Here is a 21926-nt window from a genome sequence, read left to right on the forward strand (position 1 = left end):
AATACAATGTTATGCAAAAATACTCAACTAACGAGAAATGAGAATCTCTAATTCTGAATATAATCGTGATTGGTATCAACGAAAGGGCAAAACAAAACTACCGCCAGAAGCTGTTGATCCAATGGAGTCAAGTATCACTTATCAATGGATTGAATCCAAGGAGATAATTCCTGAGTGAAAATAGACTTTACCGTTAAATCATCTGTTTAACTGACAAAGTTGTGAGATTTTTTCGTGCCTGTCAACCTTGTAAAATTGAAACTTTTGAAGTTTTGCTCAAACTATGGATTTATTAGAAACTGGCGATAAAATCACAATAGTGAACCGTTCAAAGGAACATCGTATTAGCAAGGAATTAATTCGTGAGATACCTTATTTTGAAAAGATGTTGAGCCATGACTTGAGGGAATCAAAGGAAAACAAAGTTGAACTGGATTTTAACGAACAAGCCTTAAAAGTGATTCTCAATTGTGTTGAACTTGATTACATGCTCATTGAAATGGCAACCGTGATAAATTTGTGCAACATAATCGATTATTTTGGTATGGACAATGATTTGATGGATGATTGTGTTACCTATTTTCATGACAATTTTACAATTGAACATCTTCCCATTGTTATACCTCAAGTTACTGCAGCATCTAGATGTATCAACTCAGAAGCTCTCAATGGTTTCATCTGTCGCCATTTCTTGAAGATAGCAAACACAAAGGTTTGGTTAAATTATCCTATTGAAGTAGTTGAATACATACTTAATCTTAATCTGGTGGTTCATTCCGAAAAACAAGTATTGAATGCTATCGCTAGATGGGTCAATAATGATTCTAGGTCTAGAATGTGGTATGCTGAAAGATTGTTATATTTAGTCCGATGGCATCACTTGACAGATGTGGATTTTTCAGAAATAAAGAAAAATGAATTTCTTAAATCGACAGGTTTCCATCCAGTATTGTGGCAGCGTAAAAAAAGTAATTGTCATCGTGCTTTCAACCGCGTTAATCAAAATTATTTCATCATGATCGAACATTTGATTGGTACAAATTTAAACGTCAAAGTAATTGATTCTAATTTTGTTCAGTTGTTCGGTCGAGAAGTCGAATTAGATGAATCAATATCATTACACGCTTTTCATGATGAACATGTTTCTGATATCTTTTTTGATTCTGGAAAGAGAGGAATTCGAATCGATTGGAGCTGCAGTAAATATCGTTGGCTTGACCTTTCAACTTCTAGAAACTATTATTCTAAAATCGAATTATACATTCATGGAAGAAAAGAGTGAGTGAATTGATTCTGTCATTTCATTGCATATTTTCATTCTCACTGATATATTCTTATAATTTTATCTGCCGAGCTAATGTTTTTCACATCTTTGTGAAGATTAATAATTGCAAAATATTTAAACAAAGTGAACTGAATCTCAAATATGGAATTGTTTAACAGAATGATTGAACATATTACATGAAAAGGATTGATTGTCATTGTCAATCAATTATAAATGTGTCTTGAAGCGAAACAAAGCCTCAAAATTTAGCCTAAAATCCGTAGAATGTCATTCGTTAGAAAGGCAGCTTATGTGATTCAAATGAAACCTTGATTTTGACTTATTTTCATTACATTCGATCATTTCTGGTGATTAATCAAAAAATTTTCTTATTCATTCATTTATTCAGAGCAAAGAGCTTTGCACCTGTTAGCCACGGCAATCCAACATCATCACCAAACGGTGTTATTGAAAATGCACACCTCGAAACTACAGAAAAGTTTATTTGGCTTTATAAATTTCGTCATTGTGCATATATTCAAAGTAGTTGGCATGAGAAGTTCGACCATAAAGATTATCACGCTACTTTTTTGGGTGATAATATCTATATGTTGACAAGCAGCCGTTATTTTATTCGGTTTGACTCTGTTTTCCAGGAGATCGAGAGGGCAAGACTCAAAAATACTTTTGGGGAATTCGAGGATTTACTTATAACTTCCAGTCAAGTTAATGATGATCGAGTTATTGTGGTGGATAAGACCACAAAAGACTTCCTCTGTTACAACGTCAAAAGTAAAGAATGGAGTTCAATCGATATTAAGATTAATAATGATTCTACTGATTGTCAAATGAACTCTGATGAACTTATAGCTTTTACTTCGGCTTTTCTTCCGATAGACGCTATCAGATCTTACATGAATCCTGAACTTTCATAAATGAAATTATGATTATTTATTTTGATATTGCCCCAATTCAGTACACAGAATTAAATCCTTGAGCTTTAGCAAAAAAAAACCAAAACTTCACCTTTGGTGAATGATTAAACTTAATAAATTTTGTAATCATTGGATTTTGTGTGATTTTATTTATTCATTCCTCTTTCGTCTTTCAATCATCAATTGAAGTATCGATATTATCGACGATGTCCCTTCAAACAAATCAATTTGCCGTGGTTGATAAATTGCATGATACAGATTTGCAGATCAAAATTAATTGACAGAAATTTTCTGCCATTGATAGATACAAAAAATCGATATCTTTTGTGTCAATATCAACGATGAAGAATGTAGCCCATTTGATCGCATGATTAGTCATAATTTTGCTGATGAACTAGAGCAGGTCAATCTCAGTTTTTTATGATAGACATTATTAGATCCTGCATTAATCGGGACTCAAATCACTGGAATACCGATTATTTTGATAATATTTTTAAAACTTTTTAAACTGACCGCATTTAATTAAATCATTTTCTACATGGACTTTCATAATTTCATCAAACTATCTTTTTTACGACTAAAAGTCAAGCATATTGTGGTAAGTTTTGTGTTCATTGATATTCGATATTATTTACTCGTTTCTATTCGTCAGGTTGATAAATAAGGAATCCAGATCAATTTGTAACATCAATAACCCATCACTTATCACATGCTATAAATCCAACTAATTCAGCTCCTTTCAACTCATTTGATCATTTCTCAATTGTATGTGCAATTATTTACATCAATATAATGTCATGAAAAAATACTTACGATCGTTAGCTAAGAAAATGAACAGTTTTCATGATTTTCAGATATACATGTAAAATATCTTTCTCTTGCATTTTTTTCAGAAGAAACAATGTAGAAAAAGAAAACCTTTTTTTGGTTTAAAAGATTTTTGGCTCAACCTCATATGCAAAATTTTATATCGGCTCTGATCAACAATAGCAAGACTGAAGCATGTGCAATCTAATTTCTAATTATTAAGAAAATTTAGAAATAAATCGACAACGAGTTTTAATTTAATGATTTTAAATTTTTGATACAACTATTAAATAACTCGAAAAATTTTTAAACTTTGTCGATTTACATCATTAACTAGTAATTCCCTGCATCACTTGATCATCGACTAACTTGATTTCCTTGAGTTTTGGCTTGTGGCTATTTCAATTTCTAGCTACAATTTCACGATAAATTATCACTTGGGTTCAATCTAAGTCTTTATTCAGCAAACAAGTTGTTATTTATAATTTTATTTTCATGAAAAAGCATCAAATATCCATTAGATTCAAACTGCGATACAACCTGCTAAAAATTAGATAATATTCGTAAATATTATTGACATTTCTGTAAACTGCTAATTGATACAAAATAAGTTGATTTAGGACAATTGGTTGCGAGCCTAAAAAGAGTTAATTTGCTCGTTAAATAGCAAAAATTGGCTATTTTCAGTTGATCCATTACTTGTCATTGGTATCGATAGCTCACTATTTTCACAATATTGCCACTGGCAACCAAAATAATTATCATGTTGCCGCTCAACCATTTATTTGTTTTGTTTCCCTGAATTCGGGTATAAATAAGTTTTATTTATTGCAAATGTTTCAGTTGAAAACGTTCCAAACGTCCCAACTGTCGTGATTCCTTTCAATTGGTCTTTAAAATTTTTCCTGTTCTATGGCTAGTCATTTGTGTCCCTTATCTAGGTTTAATTTATGTCTGATTATCGAAAGGTGATTATGAGTAAATGATTCTGTGATTATTCTGCCCCTGACCTGGATATTCATAGTCAACCAGTCAACAGTCAACAAAGTGCTTATGCATCTGTTCACCATTATCGTTACAAAATCTTCACCATCAATGATAACTCTGCATGTATTGCCTTTGAGATTTAGTTGATCATGGTAAATCTCTTTTGATCTGATACTCAAAATTTATCTCACAATCAAAATGTACATTTGAAATGCTACCCTATTTCACTGCTATTCTGAAACCATTCCATGGACAAAACATCAAGCTTACTCTCAAAAAATAGTGGTCTCAGTTTTTGTTTACTTGCTTATAGTTGTCGTCTCTGCCAATCATTTTATATTGTATAAACAATAATTTATTACTGTCATTATTGTTAACCATTATCATCAGCTGGAAGCAAATGGATCAAATGGATGCATTGGTGGTCCAATTGAAACTGTCTGATCAAACAAAAGGCTTGGAAAATTTGATTAACTCCTTGGAAAAACTATCAAGACTGTGTAAAACCTTGATACATTTAGGACCTCGATATGATTGGAAAGACCTTCCTTACAATGGATATAGAAGTATCGTGAAATTGTGTAATTTATTTACAACCAATGTTATTAAGCCAAGTTTGAAAAGTAACAAGATCAACAGAGAATCACTTGTTGGAGTAGTCAACCTATTAATTGCAATGTCAGAACGAGCTATAATTTTTTCCAAGGAAACTCAAAATCCTCCTGAGAAAACAATGCAGAATATTGCCAGTGAACTCTTCCTTGGAACTAAACAACATTTTGCAGATATCGAGTCTCATCTCGAGCATTATTGGGGATATCATGCTTTCTTCTGGATGACACCAAGTTCCCGTTGGGTTCCTTACCTGTTTTCCTTAAGCACTGCATTGATTCATAAATTACCAAAATCATTGCTAGCATCGATATCTAATGAAGAGTATGGAACTCTTTTGACTTACGCAACCTGGAAAGCAACCCCTTTCTTTCCCATGAATGTCTCTAATTATGTCAACAATTGTTTCAGTAGAGCTTACAGCAGTTTACTCTGCATCGTTAATGGCGTTGACTTTCAACAGTTGTTGGTTCCAAGGCAATCAAGATGGATAGTTCCAGATGATGGAAGTCGAATCACAAAACCATTCTCTGAATCAGCCGACAACAGTTTCCACGAGAATCTAAGCAACATTGATAAAGAAAAAAATCCAGTTCTCTGTTATCTTATGAAAAGCAAATCTCTCATACCCTCTGGTGACGTTATCCTTCATGCTCAAGGTGGCGGATTCATAATTGATGCTCGTCTATTCCATGAATCTTATTTACGTGATTGGGTTCAAAAATTGGATGGAGCGGTTATTGTAAATGTCATTTACAGTCGTTTTGTGCGATATCCGTGCGCACTTCAAGAATTTATCGATGTTTACTTTTGGTTAACCAAGGGCGGTGAAGATGTAATCAAAACCCTTGGATTTAAACCTCGACGAATAATCTGTCTTGGAGATTCTGCTGGTTTTTTTCTTCTTTTAACTATGTGTTGTGCTGTTCGGGATATTCAATTGATCTCTCCATCGGAAATTTCTCTTTATCCTGAAGCTCTCATGGGTATCTGTCCTTTTCCTTCAATAGGAGCTCCGAATGTTTTCTCATCCTTTCTGCTCACCTATGTAGATTTTTTTCTCTCTCCTTCTTTGATTATGCATTGTATTTCATTATACAGCACAGGAATTCTGTTCGACTCTGAATGCCTTGATTTCGACAATAACAATGAGAACAATGGCTCTGAGACATCATCACCGCCCTGGTTGAAAGAAGCAACAGCTTTAACATTTTTCGAAAATTTTTATCATACTTGGATCAAAGAAGGTAAAAGTTGGCATGACTGTGATCCAGATGAATTTCATTCTCGAACCAACAAGATAGCATCTCGCATACCGTTACCTTATATTTCCCCTCTATTATCTTATGATCTCGACGCTATTAATGATTTGAAATTATCCTTAATCTCAACTGAATTCGACCCCTGTTTGGACCTGTGCATTGAATTAGCCAAGCAGTGGAAAGGAAAATTATCATTTGATGTGATCGAAAACATGGCCCATGGTTTCTACGGCTATTATTCACTTAGCAATGAATGCTATAAAGCAACTGAATTTTGTTTTAAGAGACTTAAAGACGTTTGTTCATAACTTTTCACGACTAATTTAAACATACCTTTAGTGAATTTTTTTTCTTCAAATTCTATATTTTTTCTAAAAGCCTGATGAAAATTGTAATAAATTACTCAAGCAACAATTGCAATATCAAACGAAACTCAATTTTTAAATGATTTATTCAAAACCAAGCCTAGTTCTTATAAAGCTTCAACCATGATAAGCTCATTTTTTATTAACTTTCAATCACTTGTCATGTTTGTGTGTACATAAAACCAACTGATGACGAAAATTTGCTTCAAGCATCAATAATCATCTCTTTGATTCGCTGAATCAAGGTTCTGAGAAGTCGAATCTTGAAATTGAAGGTAAGGATTCACCATTTAATTGGTAAGGTTATGCAAAAAACTCAATGATGAACCAAAATGAATGCTGCTCTTCAAGTTTCTAGAGATGATTTTCGTGGTGAAGATTGGCAAGCTTTCAAAAATCATGGCTGTTATTGAATCCTTGTGAGTTGTCTCATCTTATCCTGAAGCGTAATTTATTTTAATTGTGAATTAAATGAAATGTTATGCTCTTAATGCTCGTTAGAGGTCACTAGCAAGTTTTTCAAGTTTCTCCATTTTTTTCATATATAAACTTTCGCGTTTGGTAAATTGACTTCACTTCGTTGTTAATCGATTCACTTATTATATTGATTCCTCCATAAAATACCAAAAATGAATAACTTCTATTGTATTCTGATATTCCTGTTTGTTATTTCATCCCTCCATGAAGTCTGCAACGCCAACAGTAAGTAATTTCCAAACAACCTTTAGCCTTGTTTACATTGGTCACCATCATCTGTCTTTTGAAAATCAAGCATTTCGCTATTCTCTGTATTGCTTGACTTTATATGTTTCTATGTTATGTCATTTAGATTCGTAATGTTGAGCGACATTGTTGAATTTCGAATGCTTTTTACTTGAAGACTTTCTGAAAACTGACCACATATCCTATGTTTTGATTGAATCTTTTGCTCTTTTTCTTTAATATCTCCAGTTTATGGTTATAATGTTACTATTGTCACCTCATCGGACAAGGATCGAAAATTTGACAGTGTCACTGGAAAATTCAAAATTGACATGAAAGGAAAAGATGCTGCTGGTAAAAATTTCAGCCATTACATCGTTCTAAATCCTGAGTAAGTTACATTTAATACCCATCTTATCACATTTTTTTGTCAACTTATTTTCATGAAAAACTCTTATTGGTTTAAGATTGAGCTGTTGAATTGAATTTGATGACTGTAGATAAAATCCACTTTTAGAAGTATTACAAGTCTAACTGAAAGATTTCATTCTTATAGTTTTGTATTTGTCGTAAGATTTAGGTTAAGCTCATCAAAAATATTGACAAGTCGGAAATAATCGCATCATGAGTTACTTACTACCTTAACTTTATTTGATCAAGATAATTGAACCTCTTGAACCGTCCTTTGAATTGTGCAAGTATTGCTTCTAATCAATAATATATTGTCAAACAGGAAACAAATTATGGTTGATTAATAGCATGTTGATTAGATTGATATAATTAGTTTTGTTTATCACATATGACAATGAAAATATTTTTAATAAAACATCTTGTTTACTTCTTTCAGTGGAGATGAAATAAAATTCAATAAGAGCTACTCATTCCCAGCTGCTGCACAGTATCCGATTGAAAATATCACTGACGTTCATTTGAGATGGACATTGAAATCACCATTCAACCCTATCTACTTGATCAACAAACCCAAAGTTTATTTCGACCGGATTACACTTCAGGCTAACCAACTTGAGCGAGGAATGTAAGTATCTTTCACCCACCTTTCATCTTTCGTTTGACTATTAGACCAATCAAATCAACGTAACTAATGAGTTTTTTTGCTTCTATAGAACTACTCTTTCAACCAGAATCTACTGTGGAAAAAAGAGGAAGCCTGTAGGAATAAGACACGACGAAGGTGAACTCTTCGAAACCTGCCTTCCAGTTCCTCTCTACCCGATCCCGGGACTCACTGCTTAATCGTGACTAAAATATGGATGTCTGTCCAAAAAATCGTATATCAACAGGGTTATAAAAGTCACTTCTGTAATTGTTTATGCAATATCTTAACTGCTTAATCTAAAAATTTATGTAATGTTCGGGATAAATAACAAAACTTATTACTAATTTATTAGTAAAGTGACCATTCAATTGTTTAAAATGTATTGAAAAAAGTATAATTGAGTTTTGATTTAAAATAATCATCGTTCTAGGTTAGGGGTTCAAGGCTTTCCCAAAAGAATAACAATTTTGAACTTGAGTTACAATTTAGCTGCTATTTACAAGAATATTTTGCGGGGTTGTTGGTTCATTCGCTAACAAATTGCATTTTCCGGCATCAAATTTTTACAACACTGAACAATCAAGCCGTCAGCATTTGGAATTTTTGGCACGCAAAGCTCTCACTACCCTGGAAGCAGATTCCCGACCGAGGATAGAGCAGATGAATGAACTTGTTTCAACAAGATTATCAAAATTGATTCCAGTTTCAATGCCCATACCATGAAGCATATATACTAAATCTTCCGTGGCTACATTTCCAGTGGCACCTGGAGCGTATGGACATCCACCGAGACCGGCGATTGACGAGTCAAAGGTTGAAATACCAAATTGGAGAGCTGTATAGATATTGGCCAAAGCCATTCCAAAAGTATCATGGCAATGAAGAGCTAAACAATCCAACGGAATGCGACGAGTTACTTTTTCTAATAACCTTTCCATTGTTCCGGGATTTCCAACACCGATTGTATCTCCAAGAGAAACTTCATAACATCCCATTTCATGCAACCGTTGTGCATATTGAGTAACCTTGTCGGGATCAACTTGACCTTCATATGGACAGCCAATGACACAAGACAAATATCTAGAAAAAATGAAAATCATTAGTTTAAATTAAGAATCTGCCATGATACGAATATCATGCTAAATTTTTAAATACTAACCCTCTGACATTAAGGCCTGCTTTCAATGCCACTTTCATTATTTCTTCAACTCGGATAAAACCTTCTTCGATAGAGCAATTGGTATTGTTCCTGTCGAGAAAACAATTTATAAATGCATTAGTTGCAGCAAAATCAGCATCCAGATTTCACGTGTTTTTTCTTTATCGGATAATTGTTGAAAACGGAAAATTGCTCATTGAGTGGACCTACTTTGAGAAAGCTTCTGTAGCGGCAGAGAAAACAGCAATCTCTTTGACACCAGATTTGATCGCATTTTCCAATCCATTCAGATTTGGCACCAAAACAGGATAACTCACATCATGTTTCTTTTCAATTTGACTGTACACTTGTTTATTATCAGCCATCTGAGGTACCCATTTTGGTGAGACAAATGAAGTAACTTCAATCACCTTCAAACCACAATTGTTCAACCTGTTGATTAAATCCACTTTCGTGGACGTTTCGATCACTTTTTTCTCATTCTGTAATCCATCTCGAGGTCCAACCTCAACGATTTTGACTGGAGATGGGTAAAGCCTTAGGTTGTTGAAGCTCTACAAAAAAAGAGGGAAAACATTCATTAGAAATCACTGATTTAATTATTTTAAAATTCACTAACCCGAGAGATTAACCTGTTGATTGATGAAGCCATCACAGCAATTGATTGTTAAGTAAACACAGCATGGTTAGCTCCTTTTGTTAACAATTATCTAAACAATTATTTACTGATATCACTATTGATAAACAATCATACTTGAAAAGATGGATAAAAAGATATCCTATCTAAAGTATCAGTATCCGTATATCAATTAAATATGATATTTTGCTTGATTTTTCATTAAATGGCACATTCATTAATTTATAGCCCAATAAAAAAAAGAAATTTAATATTCAAAAGGTCTAAAGATGTCAGAAATATAAGATTAATCAGAAAGATCTTATAATTGCTAATGCATTGGCTTCACACTACAGCAGATCTACTCGATCCCATTCCAAGATTTGCTACTCATGATCAAAGCAATTTGCAAATAATTTTTCCATTTCAATAAATTGAAAATCATCAAACTTATTCATCAAAATGACAAATAAAGCTTTGAAAGGTATTAAAGGTAATTCCATGTGCACTTCAATGTAAAACTAATACAAATGGATATTTTGATGAAAAGCAAATTTGTAAATAACGTCAACTTTATAAGATCAGAAACTAAAAGGGGAAATTTTATTGAATTATTCAATTAAAATTAAAACCAATGAAACTTCAATGTATTGCCTTCACTGGAGCATCATTACCAAACTTATTGATCACATTGGTTACATAATTGATGCTTTCATCAATCTGTTTATCAGCAAAACCTTTCAATTCAAGAAACTCTTTCAAGCTCACACAATTAACCCACTCTTGATATGTACAATTATAAATTGATCCTCCTAAATAACAAGGTAAATCCTCTGTTTTGGTTGTTAACTGGTTGACAACTGAGTGATCGGATACAGCAATCAAATCTCGAATGAATCCAGGCAGAATAGTTCGAATTATTGTATAAATGGTTTTAAATTTCCAGTCCATATTACAAAATGTCAGCGATTCAATAAACGGAGGATAAATGAAGACCAAAATGTTGATAATTTCCTTGATGATGAACAAATCAATCTTTGAATTGGCACAATCAATAATCAATCTTGGCTTGCAATGGTTAACATCGATAATTTTAATCATTTTCTCGACACTCCAAGAAACGTATTTATAAACAAGTGGAAGCAGATATTTTGGTGGGGAAGGGAAACACAATCGTAATATTAATGTTGGTGCTCCGCCGCAATTGGAAGGTACAAGAGTAGCAAAAGTAATGGAATGCAATTCTTTCGGGAAACTTTCAGCTTTCAATGAATTTATTTTATTTTCCGATTTCCATGAGAATAATTTCTTTGCTGATTGTAAGGCTCGTTTAGAAGACAAATTAGTTTCCAGAAAAGCTTTCATCACGTAGTTTGATTGACTTATCAATTTCTGGTCAGCTTCATCCCAAGATGCATATTCTGGACAGTTGATTAGCTCTTTACGTAATTGTTCAACATCATCAATCGATCTGCAATTTCAAATTATCGTAATTTTTATTTTTAAGAAACCATTATTAGAGGTTTGATTTGATTTATCGCAAATTTGCAAATGATTAAACTTGATATTGGATCATGAAAACTTGTATATTTTGGGTAAATAAGGGGTTGAGAGTTTAATAAATCAATTTTTAGCCAGACTTACCTTGAATCTTCCCTGGGTTCATTTGATATTTTATCACTATTCACAACCATGTTTGGTTTTGCTGCGTCAGTTGATATTGCTGAGAAACAAATTGAAACAAATGAATATCTATTTTGTTATTTCAACTTGAGTTTTGAAATGAAGTTTGACTAGACACTGGAACTGATTAAGTTTATATTCAAATTGTCTTTACATCTTGAAAGGCTTTGGTTTGATTTTCCAGGTGAAAACCTGTTAGTCCAGGTTCATTTCAAGAATAAGTGTTTCTCTTTGTACTTTCATCTAACCATCCAAAGTAAATGATTGCATGACTTCACCTTTATTGCCATGATTTCCGGGTCTAATCAACAATGCACAGAATGAAATTTAATAGTAAATCTATTAGGTTTTTTGAATGAGGTTTTGTCACAAAAGTCTCTCGACATCAATAGTTTTATGAAACAAATTTGAACCTATCATCGAGTTTGAGTTGAACTATGACAATCTGACCTCAATTGAACAGAAATATGTGATTTATTTAACCATTTATATGATCACAGACTTAACATAACAATCAGAGATAATTATATTGTCCCAAATCATTAATAGCCTAAGGTTACTTTTATTAATGATTTAAAGTGCTTCTTCCTCGTTTTATAAGTCAATGCCCTTAGTTATTTGTAATGTAAGACAAAGTTAATGATTGTTGAACAATTTTTTGAATAACACAATGAAATGGTAATGTTATTAAAACAATTGCACTTAGATGAGACTCTAATTGGGATTGATTGTCAAATTAATTGCAATCAAATCAAACTTACAATGTAACTTTTTAAACAAATCGTATTGACAAGTTGAGTGCATTTTTTAAAGCTCCATCTAATGGTCGTGAAAAGATCTATTAAAGTTGATTACCAGGAAAGAGAGATTTATGCTCACTAGATGACGCTGATTTGGTGATATCATTTTATCGTAATTTAAATGAGATTTGATAACAATTTATCGTAAATTAATTGCGCTAGAATCCAATCTTAATATGCTCTTCATTCAAGGGTTACTAATTTCAAATGAAGTTTACTAATAAATCATAACTTTTTTTATGAATGCAATTTGTTGGCTCTTCGATTGTCCAATTAATACAACAGATAATTAACTGCTATTAATTATCAGCCAGTTATTACCTAAAGGTATTATTTTCTTGATTTTCTTGATTCACTGAACTAATGTTAGTTCTCATCCTTTCTTTGTATCAAGTCTAACTCATTCTGTATCAAACTTTTGTTGTACTCAATCCTTGCATTTCTCACAGCTTCTGATTACACCTAATGTTATAACTAACTGTTGATTTTAAAATGAAAAATATAATTTTTGTAACAATTTACGTTCTTGTGTTTAACTTAGTTCATTCAAGTGTCATAAGAGACGATGAGCTTTATATAATCTACGAAAAGGGTCAAAGTGGTGAGTAAATCTTAAATATTTGAAGTTGCTCTGCTAAATTTTGGTAATTGATCCTAACTAACTAACTTTGCATTTGATACTCGACTTTTAGTTTATCTGTACAATGTAACTTTATTCACGACATCGGATCCATCCAAGAAATTTGAAACTGTTGAAGGACAATTCTTGATCAATCTTGAAGGGAATACGGATTCTACTTTTGATGTAAATAATTATCTTCCCCTTGACCAAAAGTGAGAATAGCTTGATACCCGATCTTGTTTGTTTGCAGTAATTGTTACATTTTTTACTCTAATAGGTCTAATAGCATAAGTTTCAATGAGAGTTACATGTTTTTGTTAACAACCACACATTCATTGGAAACAATCAACAAAATCAGTATAAAATGGACTGGAAATGATCGTGCAATGTACCTTAATCATACTGTCTATGTTGATAAAATTGTTTTGCAGTTAGTGACGGAAAGGTAAGTTCAGATGCATTGGAATAAATTCAAACTAAAATGCTTTTTTCAATATTTGTACTAGAATTCCGATTCCGACTAAAATATTCTGTGGACAAAATGATAAACCAACTGAACTTGAACCAGATAAAGGTGAATTGATGACTCAATGCTCTTTTGGCCCACTTAATTGGATTCCTTGGTTAAACTTCAACATCCCAAGTAACATCAAGGCAAATCTGGTTCAACTACATATTGTACAGCATTAAACTTTCTGGTATCTTGGACATTCCAGAATTTATTCTTGATGAAATTTCATCAATAAAGTCGACGAAATTTAATATTTACTCACTAGACTAATTTCAGAGCTGGATGGCTCATTAATATGAGAAATAATTAAAGTCAATGATTTCAACACTAATCTAGATCAACATTAACTAACGAGTTTGTAAGCCTTAAGGTAATTTTGTACCTCAATTGAGTCAATTTTACTCTCTGACAGAGAGAGTCTCTGTGCTCTGCAAACCAGCTGAAGAAGCAACCAGTTGCTTCAACAGTCGGCTTAAAACCGGTTTCTTTGTAATTTTTTTATTGTGTTACCTCTTTACTTCTTTATACACAAGATATCATTTTAAGAAATATTTATTGTTATTAAATGTATCGACCTTCGTCCATGTTTGAAGTACCAAAAATTGTTTTAAACAATGTCTAATGTTATTGATAAATTCACCCGAAGGAAACCAATCCAATCGGAAGAGGATAAGACTCAGCTTAAGCGATGTTTAAATTCATTCGATCTCATTTCATTAGGTAAGTTCATATTTACCCTGACAGTTCCAGCATTAATATATTAATATAATAATATTACATCGTAGGGTCTAAGTTTAGAAACAATCACCTTTGTCTTGGTCAACCGTCTTTTATATTTTTCTAATAGTTTGTGTTTTGAAAAGCTTCTAGATGCGACTTGACTTGAATATTATTTTCATTCTTACAGGTGATTCTTACTTCTTAGGTACATGTAATTTACATGATGTAAACAGTTGACAATATCATTACGACCTTAAATCTTTGTTTCGAATACATAAAATATCTATTATATTTCAATACTTATTCATGCATCCGTTTTTTATGCTAAGCTCAATTTTTAACCGTTTCAATTTTTTGTCTGGTTATTGATTTATGGTTTGATCTCAAATTATTAATGGCTTTAAATATTTTTGTGTAATGTCGATTTTTGCAGCTGTTAAATATCTAGTTCCATTGTTTAGATAATTTCAGGTGATTCTGGTAGATATTGGGTAATAACTTTACAGTTGATGTGTAAAACTTAAGGCAAGAAATAGTCTTTTTGAAAACAAAAACTTCTCTACTTCAAATGGGTCTTTTTATCAGGAAACTTTAATCGTTTTTTTTTGCTTTCCAGGTGTTGGCTCTAGTTTAGGTCAAGCTGTCTATATAATAATTGGTCAGATAGTTAGTCGAAAAGCTGGTCCATCAGCTTTAATCTCATTCGGCTTTGCTGGCTTAGCCGCGTTTTTATCAGCAATGTGTTTTGCTGAATTTGGTAGTATAACACCAAAAGCAGGATCAGCTTATATTTACGCATACGTTACTGTTGGTGAATTGGTTGCCTTCACAATTGGCTGGAATCTTTCACTTGAATATCTTGTCGGTCAGTTTACCAATCAATTGCAAAGTCACACTTAATATCATTTGTGATATCTTGCGTTTCCAGGCACAGCATGTTCTGCTCGTGGTTTATCTGAATACCTTGATGGATTCCTAGGTGGAGCATTTTCCAACATCTTTAAAAATTATTTTCCAATCAATATTCCGTTTTTTTCTCCGTATTTCGACCCAGTATCATTTATGACAGTTTTAGCTGTTTCTGGTAAGTGAACACAGCAGCTTTAAATTAACTATTCTGATTCAATCTAATTAACATCTCTACTTTTCTCCTCAGTAATTATCGGATTTGGGGTTCGAGAATCAATCAGAGTAATTCATGTTTTCAATCTGGTCAACCTTTACGCAACCTTTTTCATAATTCTTTGTGGCTTGACGGCTATTGAATGGTCAAACTGGAGATTACCAGAATCATCGATACCAGAAGGATACGGAGTTGGAGGCTTTTTCCCTTATGGTATCAATGGAATGTTATCAGGAGCAGGAACAGCTTTTTGGGCTTTTATTGGTTTCGATTGTATCGCAACTACTGGAGATGAAACTGAAAATCCCAAGAAACGAGTTCCATATAGCATTTTTGCTACTGTTATAATTGTCGCCTCGGTTTTATTTTTGTCCAGTTTTGTTGCAACTCTAGTTACACCTTATTATTATCAAGATACAGCATCACCATGGGATGAAATATTCAAGATGCTAGGCTGGTCAGGCTTTCCTATTTTAATTATAACAGCTGGAGCCTTAACAAGCTTGATTGGAGCCGTTTTTGGTGCTCTTCATCCGCTTCCAAGAATCCTTTATGCCATGTCTTCAGATAGATTAGTTTATTCATTTTTTTCCAAAATCAATTCTAAAACACAAACACCATTTTTTTCAACTTTACTGGCTGGTTTTCTGGCTGCTCTTTTGGCTGCTTTGTTTGAATCTCGGGATCTCGCTGATCTTGGTTCAATTGGCACTTTATTAGTCTACGCAATTGTTGCCGGAGCAATCTTAGTTTTAAGGTAAAAGCTCATTTTTTATTCCTAAAAGATTGTAATCATTTTCATTTTGATACTCTAGATATGTCGATTTAAACGAGACGGAAGACTTGCTTATGCCAGACGACTATCCAAAAAGATGGGACGAAAGATTGATTCGAAGTTACTTCAGACTAAAATCAACATCTCATCTAATCATGTTTCTCCTTAAAAGTATTTGTAAGTTTTATATTTCATTAACGATTGATAATGAGAATTAATCAATTTTTTATTCCAATAGATTTAATGATCTTCGTTCTGGTCACAGCTCTATTCATATACCAACAGTTCATTCCTGAAAGTTCATTGGCTGGATATTTTTGCTTAATCTTAGCATTAATAACAGTTTTTCTTATAGTGGTTTTAAGTAACCAACCTCAAAAAACACGCTATGGTAGCAAAGATTACATAGTAAGTTGATTCAGAATAATATTAAACCCTTTGAAGAGGATTTGTATTAATTTAGAAATTTATTAAACCATTATTTTTAGGCTCCTCTGGTCCCCTATCTACCATGTTTAAGTATTTTCGTGAATCTTTACTTGATGAGTCGATTGACTCTTTTGACTTGGTCTCGATTTACCATTTGGACACTTTTCGGTAACTCATGAATCAATCAAACTTTAAAACTAGCATTAATAATTATTTCATTATTTCAGGTGCTATTATATATTTTACTTTTGGAATCAAAAACAGCATTGGATATCTAAAAAAATCAAACAGTTCAGATGATTTTGAAAAATATACTCGTAGGAAAAGCTATGGAACATTGGAACACTAAATTTCACCTGAATCTGAGTCAAAATCTAAAATGTGACTTTTTTAATATAATTTTTGACCAAATTGTACTTTTTGTTGATTATTACAATTTAGCTAATATTTTGTTTGTTTATCATGTTATTGTGCTATTCATTTTTAAAATTATCACTGCCGCTGCTAGCATTTAAATGACTTGTTAGTTTTCAATGGTCGGTTATGTGACTTGAGAAGTTTTCGGAAAGTTGCTTTTACATTTCATTTGTTAGAGGCTACGTTCATGGCCAGTTATGTTCGATATTATCGTTATCGATAATAATTATCGATATTGGACCTTATTATCGATACCGGAAATATGGATATTGTATATCACTAATTCTGGTCATCACCTGTGACCTGTCCTACTTGGTTCCACACTATTCAACGCCACACACCTAAACCTATTACTTTTTACAAATAAGTGTTCAAATATGGCTTCATTAGAAACTGATGATCAACTTACAATTGTGAATCGATCAGTGGAACATCGTATTAGCAAAAAACTGGTTCGTAAAATACCTTATTTTGAAAGAATGTTGAGCCATGAATGTTTGGAAGTAAAGGAAAACAAAGTTGAACTGGATTTTGATGAAAAGGCACTGAAATCTTTTCTTAATTGGATTGAACTTGATTATATATTCATCGAGATGGATTATATAATAAATCTCTGCACTATAACGGACTATTTCGGGATAAAAGATAATTTGATACAAGATTGTATTGATTATTTTGATGAAAATTTTTGTAGTGAATATCTTCCTGTTGTTATACCTCAAGTGACCTCAACATCTGCATTGATCAATTCTGAAAATCTTGATGCTTTCATATGTCGTTATTTCTCGAAGATAGCAAACACAAATATTTGGTTTGATTACCCTATTGAAACGATTGAATACATATGTGCTTTGGATCTAATGGTTCATTCAGAATACCAAGTTTTCGATGCAATCATCAAATGGGTTACTTTCAAGGCTGATTCTAGAAAGTGTTATCTTGAAAGGATGTTGAAGTTAGTTCGATGGTGCCATTTGGAAGATAACGATTTATCTAAAATAAAAGAAAATGAACTGTGTGAATCTTCTCATTTAGAATCAGAATTATCCAGTCATGGCAAATCTAATTGTAACTGTGGCATTGATCGAACTAAACAAGGTTGTTTTTTCGCGATTGAAGAACTGAATAGCAAACATTTACGAGTCAAAGTTCTTGACGGTAATTTTCGACCATTGATTAATGAAGTAATTCAATTAGATGAATCTTTCAAGCCTTTGCATCTTTTATATGGTAAATATGTTTCTGATATTCCATTTAATTCTGGACGACAAATGATACTGATTGACTGGAAACAGAACAATTATCGTCTACTGGATTTTGATTCTTATAAACATCATTACTGTGAAATTCATAGATTAATTTACGGATCTCATAACAGGTTAGTAATCCATGTCCTAAATTTAATATACTTGCCTTCAATTTTTACCAATTACCTTCATTTAAGGAAAATTTACTATTGTTTGGAATTGAAATAATTTTAGCGATATATATTGTTGCTAGGAAGGTTCACTTTCCGGCTTCAACGCGAAGTTTCCTCTTGCTCAAAATGATGCTGACCTCAAGCTCACAATTTTAATGTTTTATAACATTTTTGTACATTTTAGTGTGGAATCGCATATTGAGAAGACAAACATGTACGACATAAGTACAAAGTCAGTATATAAACATTTTCTTCTCGAAGCTGCCGAAAAGTTCATTCTTGTTCGTAATGATGAATATAAGTTCAGTTATTGGAAGACTCCATATACCATGGACATTGATAATGCTTCTGGTTGCAAAGGACCTACTGACTTGGCAACTATTTTGGGCAACAATGTTTATGTGCTGACGAGTAATCTTGAATTTTTTAAGTTCAACATTGGCCGTAATAATAAGTTTGAAAAGATAGCACTTCAGAGGGTTAAAAATATTAATAAAACGAACTTCCATAAATTTCTTTTAACATCCAAGCAAGCTGGCGATGATGAAGTAATTTTGATTAATGGATATACAAAAAATGTCCTCTGTTTCAATGTCAGAACTCAAAAATGGAAGTCAATCGGTCGGATCATTGATTGTAAAAGCAAATCTGCAGAAGGTCAAAGCGCATCTAATGCTCTTAAAACTTTCACCTTTGGATTTGTATCAATTGACTCGATCAACCTTTGCTTAGAACGTAAATTGACACAATAAAGTAAAGCTTTTTCGATACAATCATTCATAAACTGAGTGCACTGTCTATCATTGATAATTTTCATCTATACGTTTTAACGCTTAGTAATTTTTTCCAGAGGCATCACTCATGATATCATCTTAATCAGTTCCAGTGTTAGTTGAGGCCACTCCTATTGATTCATAATACTTCCGCACAATCGAAGGCCAATTGACAACTGCAGATATGGGTTTCGATTCATGAATTGCTGCTTCCAAGATTGACATACCAAAATGACTAGTCATTTGAGTAGCTGCTGACATGTGTGATGACTTGCGACTTAATAATTGTCTGGCAGCGATTACACTCGGCCTTTGATGAGTTAGATGACCGAAAGCTTTCTTAGTCAGAGCCATTTCTTTCATCCATTCCAGTAGATAGGGCTCCTCTGGTCCAAACTTTAAAACTAGCATTAATAATTATTTCATTATTCCAGGTGCTATTATATATTTTACTTTTGGAATCGGAAACAGCATTGGATATCTAAAAAAATCAAACAGTTCAGATGATTTTGAAAAATATACTCGTAGGAAAAGCTATGGAACATTGGAACACTAAATTTCACCTGAATCTAAGCAAAAATCTAAAATGTGACTTTTTTAATATAATTTTTATCATGTTATTGTGCTATTCATTTTTAAAATTATCACTGCTGCTGCTAGTATTTATTATTAGTGATTGTGATGTGCTGCTAGTAATTGACTTGTTAGTTTTCAATCGTTGTTTATTTGGCTTCAGAAGTTTTCAGATGTTTACTATGTTCGATATTATCGATAATCATTATCGAAATTTTAGACCGGCCATCGAAACATGTTAAATTTCGATATAGCTCGATATTTTGGCCAGACCTCAATATCGATACCGGAAATATGGATATTGTATATCACTAATTCTGGTCATCATCTGTGACCTGTCCTACTTGGTTCCACACTATTCAATGCCACACACCTAAACCTATTACTTTTTACAAATAAGTGTTCAAATATGGCTTCATTAGAAACTGATGATCAACTTATTACAATTGTGAATCGATCAGTTGAACATCGGATTAGCAAAAAACTGGTTCGTAAAATACCTTATTTTGAAAGAATGTTAAACCATGAATGTTTAGAATCAAAGGAAAACAAAGTTGAACTGGATTTCGATGAAAAGGCTTTTAAGTCGATTCTTGATTGGATTAAACTTGGTTATATATTCATCGAGATGGATTGTATAATAAATCTTTGCACCATAACAGACTATCTCGGGATAGAAGATCATTTGATACAAGATTGTAAGAATTATTTCAGTGAAAAATTTTCTAGCGAGTATCTTCCTGTTGTTATACCTCAAGTGACCTCTACATCTGCATTGATCAATTCTGATACTCTCGATACTTTCATCTGTCGTTATTTCTCGAAGATAGCAAACACAAATGTTTGGTTTGATTATCCGATTGAAACAGTTGGATACATATGTGCTTTGGACCTGATGATTCATTCAGAATACCAAGTTTTCGATGCAATCATGAAATGGATCGACTTCAAAGCTGATTCTAGAAAGTGTTATCTTGAAAGATTGTTGAAGTTAGTTCGATGGTGCCATTTGGAAGATAATGATTTATCTAAAATAAAAGAAAATGAACTGTATGAATCTTTTAATTTAGAATCAGAATTATCCAGTCATGGCAAATCTAATTGTAACTGTGGCTTGGATCGAACTAAACAAGGTTGTTTTGTCGCCATTGAAGAACTGAATAACAAAGATTTACGAGTCAAAGTTCTTGACGGTCATTTTCGGCCATTGATTAATGAAGTTATTCAATTAGATGAATCATTGCCTTTGGATCTTTTATATGGTAAATATATATCTGATATTCCATGGGCTTCTGGAAGACAAATGATACGAATTGACTGGAAGCAGAACAAATATCGTCTACTAAATTTTGATTCTTATAAACGTCATTACTGCAAAATTCATAGATTAATTTTAGGATCTCAGAACAGGTTAGTAATCCATGTCCTAAATTGGTATATTTTCCTTCAATTATTTTCGAATCACCTCCATTCAAGGAAAAGTTACAAAAGTTTTGAAATTAAAAATACTTATATTGATGCCCATCGCTTCTAGGAAGGTTCACTTTCCGACACTAACGCTAAGTTTCCTCTAGCTCATAATGATCAATACTTTTAATGTTTCTATGTTTTATAACATTTTTATATATTTTAGTGTGGAATCCCATATTGAGAAGAAAAAATCAGAAAACGCAAGTTACAAACCAAACTACAAATATAATCATTTACTTCTCGAGGCTGCCGAAAAGTTCATTCTTGTTGATAATGATGAATTTAAGTTCAGATATTGGGAGACTCCATCTGCTATGGACATTAATAATGCTGATGTCGCCAACTATTTTTACTTGTCAACTATTTTGGACAACAACGTTTATGTGCTGACAAGTGATTTTGATTTTTTCCAGTTCAACATTGACCGTAATATTTTTGTAAAGATGAGACTTGAAAGGTTTATGGATAAATTGAAATTCAGTAACTTAATTTTAACATCCAAGCTAGCTGGTGATGATGGAGTTATTTTGCTTGATGAATCCACAAAAGATGTTTTCTGTTTCAATGTCACCACTCAAAGATGGAAATCAATCGGTCGAATCATTCATTGTAAAAATGAATCTAAATATCTTGAAACTTTTACCTTTGGATTTCTATCAACGGACTCGATTAACCTTTGTTTAGAACGATGTTATGATGTTGGTGCTGATGCTTATGTTGATGCTAGGAAGACTACCGACTGTAACGTGAAGTTTCCTCTAGCTCATAATGACGAATACTTTTAATTTTTTATACATGTTTTATAACATTTTTGTAAATTTTAGTGTGGAATCCCATATTGAAA

The 21926-nt window shown here is 32.7% G+C and overlaps 7 protein-coding genes across 9 annotated transcripts in view; 5 read left to right on the forward strand and 2 right to left on the reverse strand.

Annotated features, from left to right (window-relative positions):
* Positions 1-2333, forward strand: part of LOC107371246 (uncharacterized) — a 57611-nt gene extending 55278 nt beyond the window's left edge. The window contains exons 2-3 of one of the 2 annotated variants that reach the window (XM_089269461.1): positions 713-1278; positions 1674-2333. In XM_089269461.1, coding sequence (XP_089125587.1) covers positions 713-1278; positions 1674-2199 — 1092 coding nt within the window. In that variant the 3' untranslated portion in view covers positions 2200-2333. Of the gene's footprint in view, positions 1-210; positions 1279-1673 lie in introns of those variants that run through there. The other variant, XM_015939275.3, reaches the window with a different exon arrangement.
* A 904-nt stretch (positions 2334-3237) lies between these two features.
* Positions 3238-6299, forward strand: LOC149093206 (hormone-sensitive lipase-like). The gene has a single exon (XM_089269459.1). It carries the CDS (start codon positions 4394-4396, stop codon positions 6173-6175), a length of 1782 nt encoding a protein of 593 aa, XP_089125585.1. The 5' UTR covers positions 3238-4393; the 3' UTR covers positions 6176-6299.
* A 517-nt stretch (positions 6300-6816) lies between these two features.
* Positions 6817-8339, forward strand: LOC107371243 (uncharacterized). Its single transcript, XM_015939270.3, has 4 exons — positions 6817-6934; positions 7184-7325; positions 7782-7970; positions 8059-8339. The coding sequence occupies exons 1-4, from the start codon at positions 6862-6864 to the stop codon at positions 8186-8188; spliced, it is 534 nt and encodes a 177-aa protein (XP_015794756.2). The 5' UTR covers positions 6817-6861; the 3' UTR covers positions 8189-8339.
* LOC107371252 (hydroxymethylglutaryl-CoA lyase, mitochondrial) lies at positions 8313-9809 on the reverse strand. The gene is made up of 4 exons (XM_015939281.3): positions 9770-9809; positions 9361-9704; positions 9151-9240; positions 8313-9071 (listed from the first exon to the last, which is right to left on the reverse strand). The coding sequence occupies exons 1-4, from the start codon at positions 9800-9802 to the stop codon at positions 8579-8581; spliced, it is 960 nt and encodes a 319-aa protein (XP_015794767.1). The 5' UTR covers positions 9803-9809; the 3' UTR covers positions 8313-8578.
* Positions 9810-10338: 529 nt separating this feature from the next.
* Positions 10339-11657, reverse strand: LOC107371253 (uncharacterized). The gene is made up of 2 exons (XM_015939282.3): positions 11411-11657; positions 10339-11237 (listed from the first exon to the last, which is right to left on the reverse strand). The coding sequence occupies exons 1-2, from the start codon at positions 11458-11460 to the stop codon at positions 10409-10411; spliced, it is 879 nt and encodes a 292-aa protein (XP_015794768.2). The 5' UTR covers positions 11461-11657; the 3' UTR covers positions 10339-10408.
* Positions 11658-12424: 767 nt separating this feature from the next.
* Positions 12425-16890, forward strand: LOC107371244 (cationic amino acid transporter 2). Of its 2 annotated transcripts, XM_015939273.3 has the most exons (12): positions 12425-12576; positions 12791-12850; positions 12942-13083; positions 13149-13316; positions 13378-14102; positions 14719-14967; positions 15031-15186; positions 15259-15982; positions 16041-16177; positions 16239-16408; positions 16489-16597; positions 16657-16890. In XM_015939273.3, exons 5-12 carry the CDS (start codon positions 13997-13999, stop codon positions 16776-16778), a joined length of 1773 nt encoding a protein of 590 aa, XP_015794759.2. In that variant the 5' UTR covers positions 12425-12576; positions 12791-12850; positions 12942-13083; positions 13149-13316; positions 13378-13996; the 3' UTR covers positions 16779-16890. The 2 variants fall into 2 exon arrangements, with proteins under 2 accessions (XP_015794759.2, XP_015794757.2); XM_015939271.3 differs by lacking the exon at positions 12425-12576 and having other exon boundaries at positions 12633-12850.
* Positions 16891-17127: 237 nt separating this feature from the next.
* Positions 17128-19039, forward strand: LOC107370817 (uncharacterized). The gene is made up of 2 exons (XM_089269460.1): positions 17128-18224; positions 18451-19039. The coding sequence occupies exons 1-2, from the start codon at positions 17224-17226 to the stop codon at positions 19016-19018; spliced, it is 1569 nt and encodes a 522-aa protein (XP_089125586.1). The 5' UTR covers positions 17128-17223; the 3' UTR covers positions 19019-19039.
* The last annotated feature ends 2887 nt before the right edge of the window (positions 19040-21926 follow it).

The sequence above is a fragment of the Tetranychus urticae genome, chromosome 3, assembly GCF_039701765.1.
Source record: "Tetranychus urticae isolate SD_2017Ah chromosome 3, NJAU_TeUrti_SD_1.0, whole genome shotgun sequence".
Classification (NCBI taxonomy): domain Eukaryota; kingdom Metazoa; phylum Arthropoda; class Arachnida; order Trombidiformes; family Tetranychidae; genus Tetranychus; species Tetranychus urticae.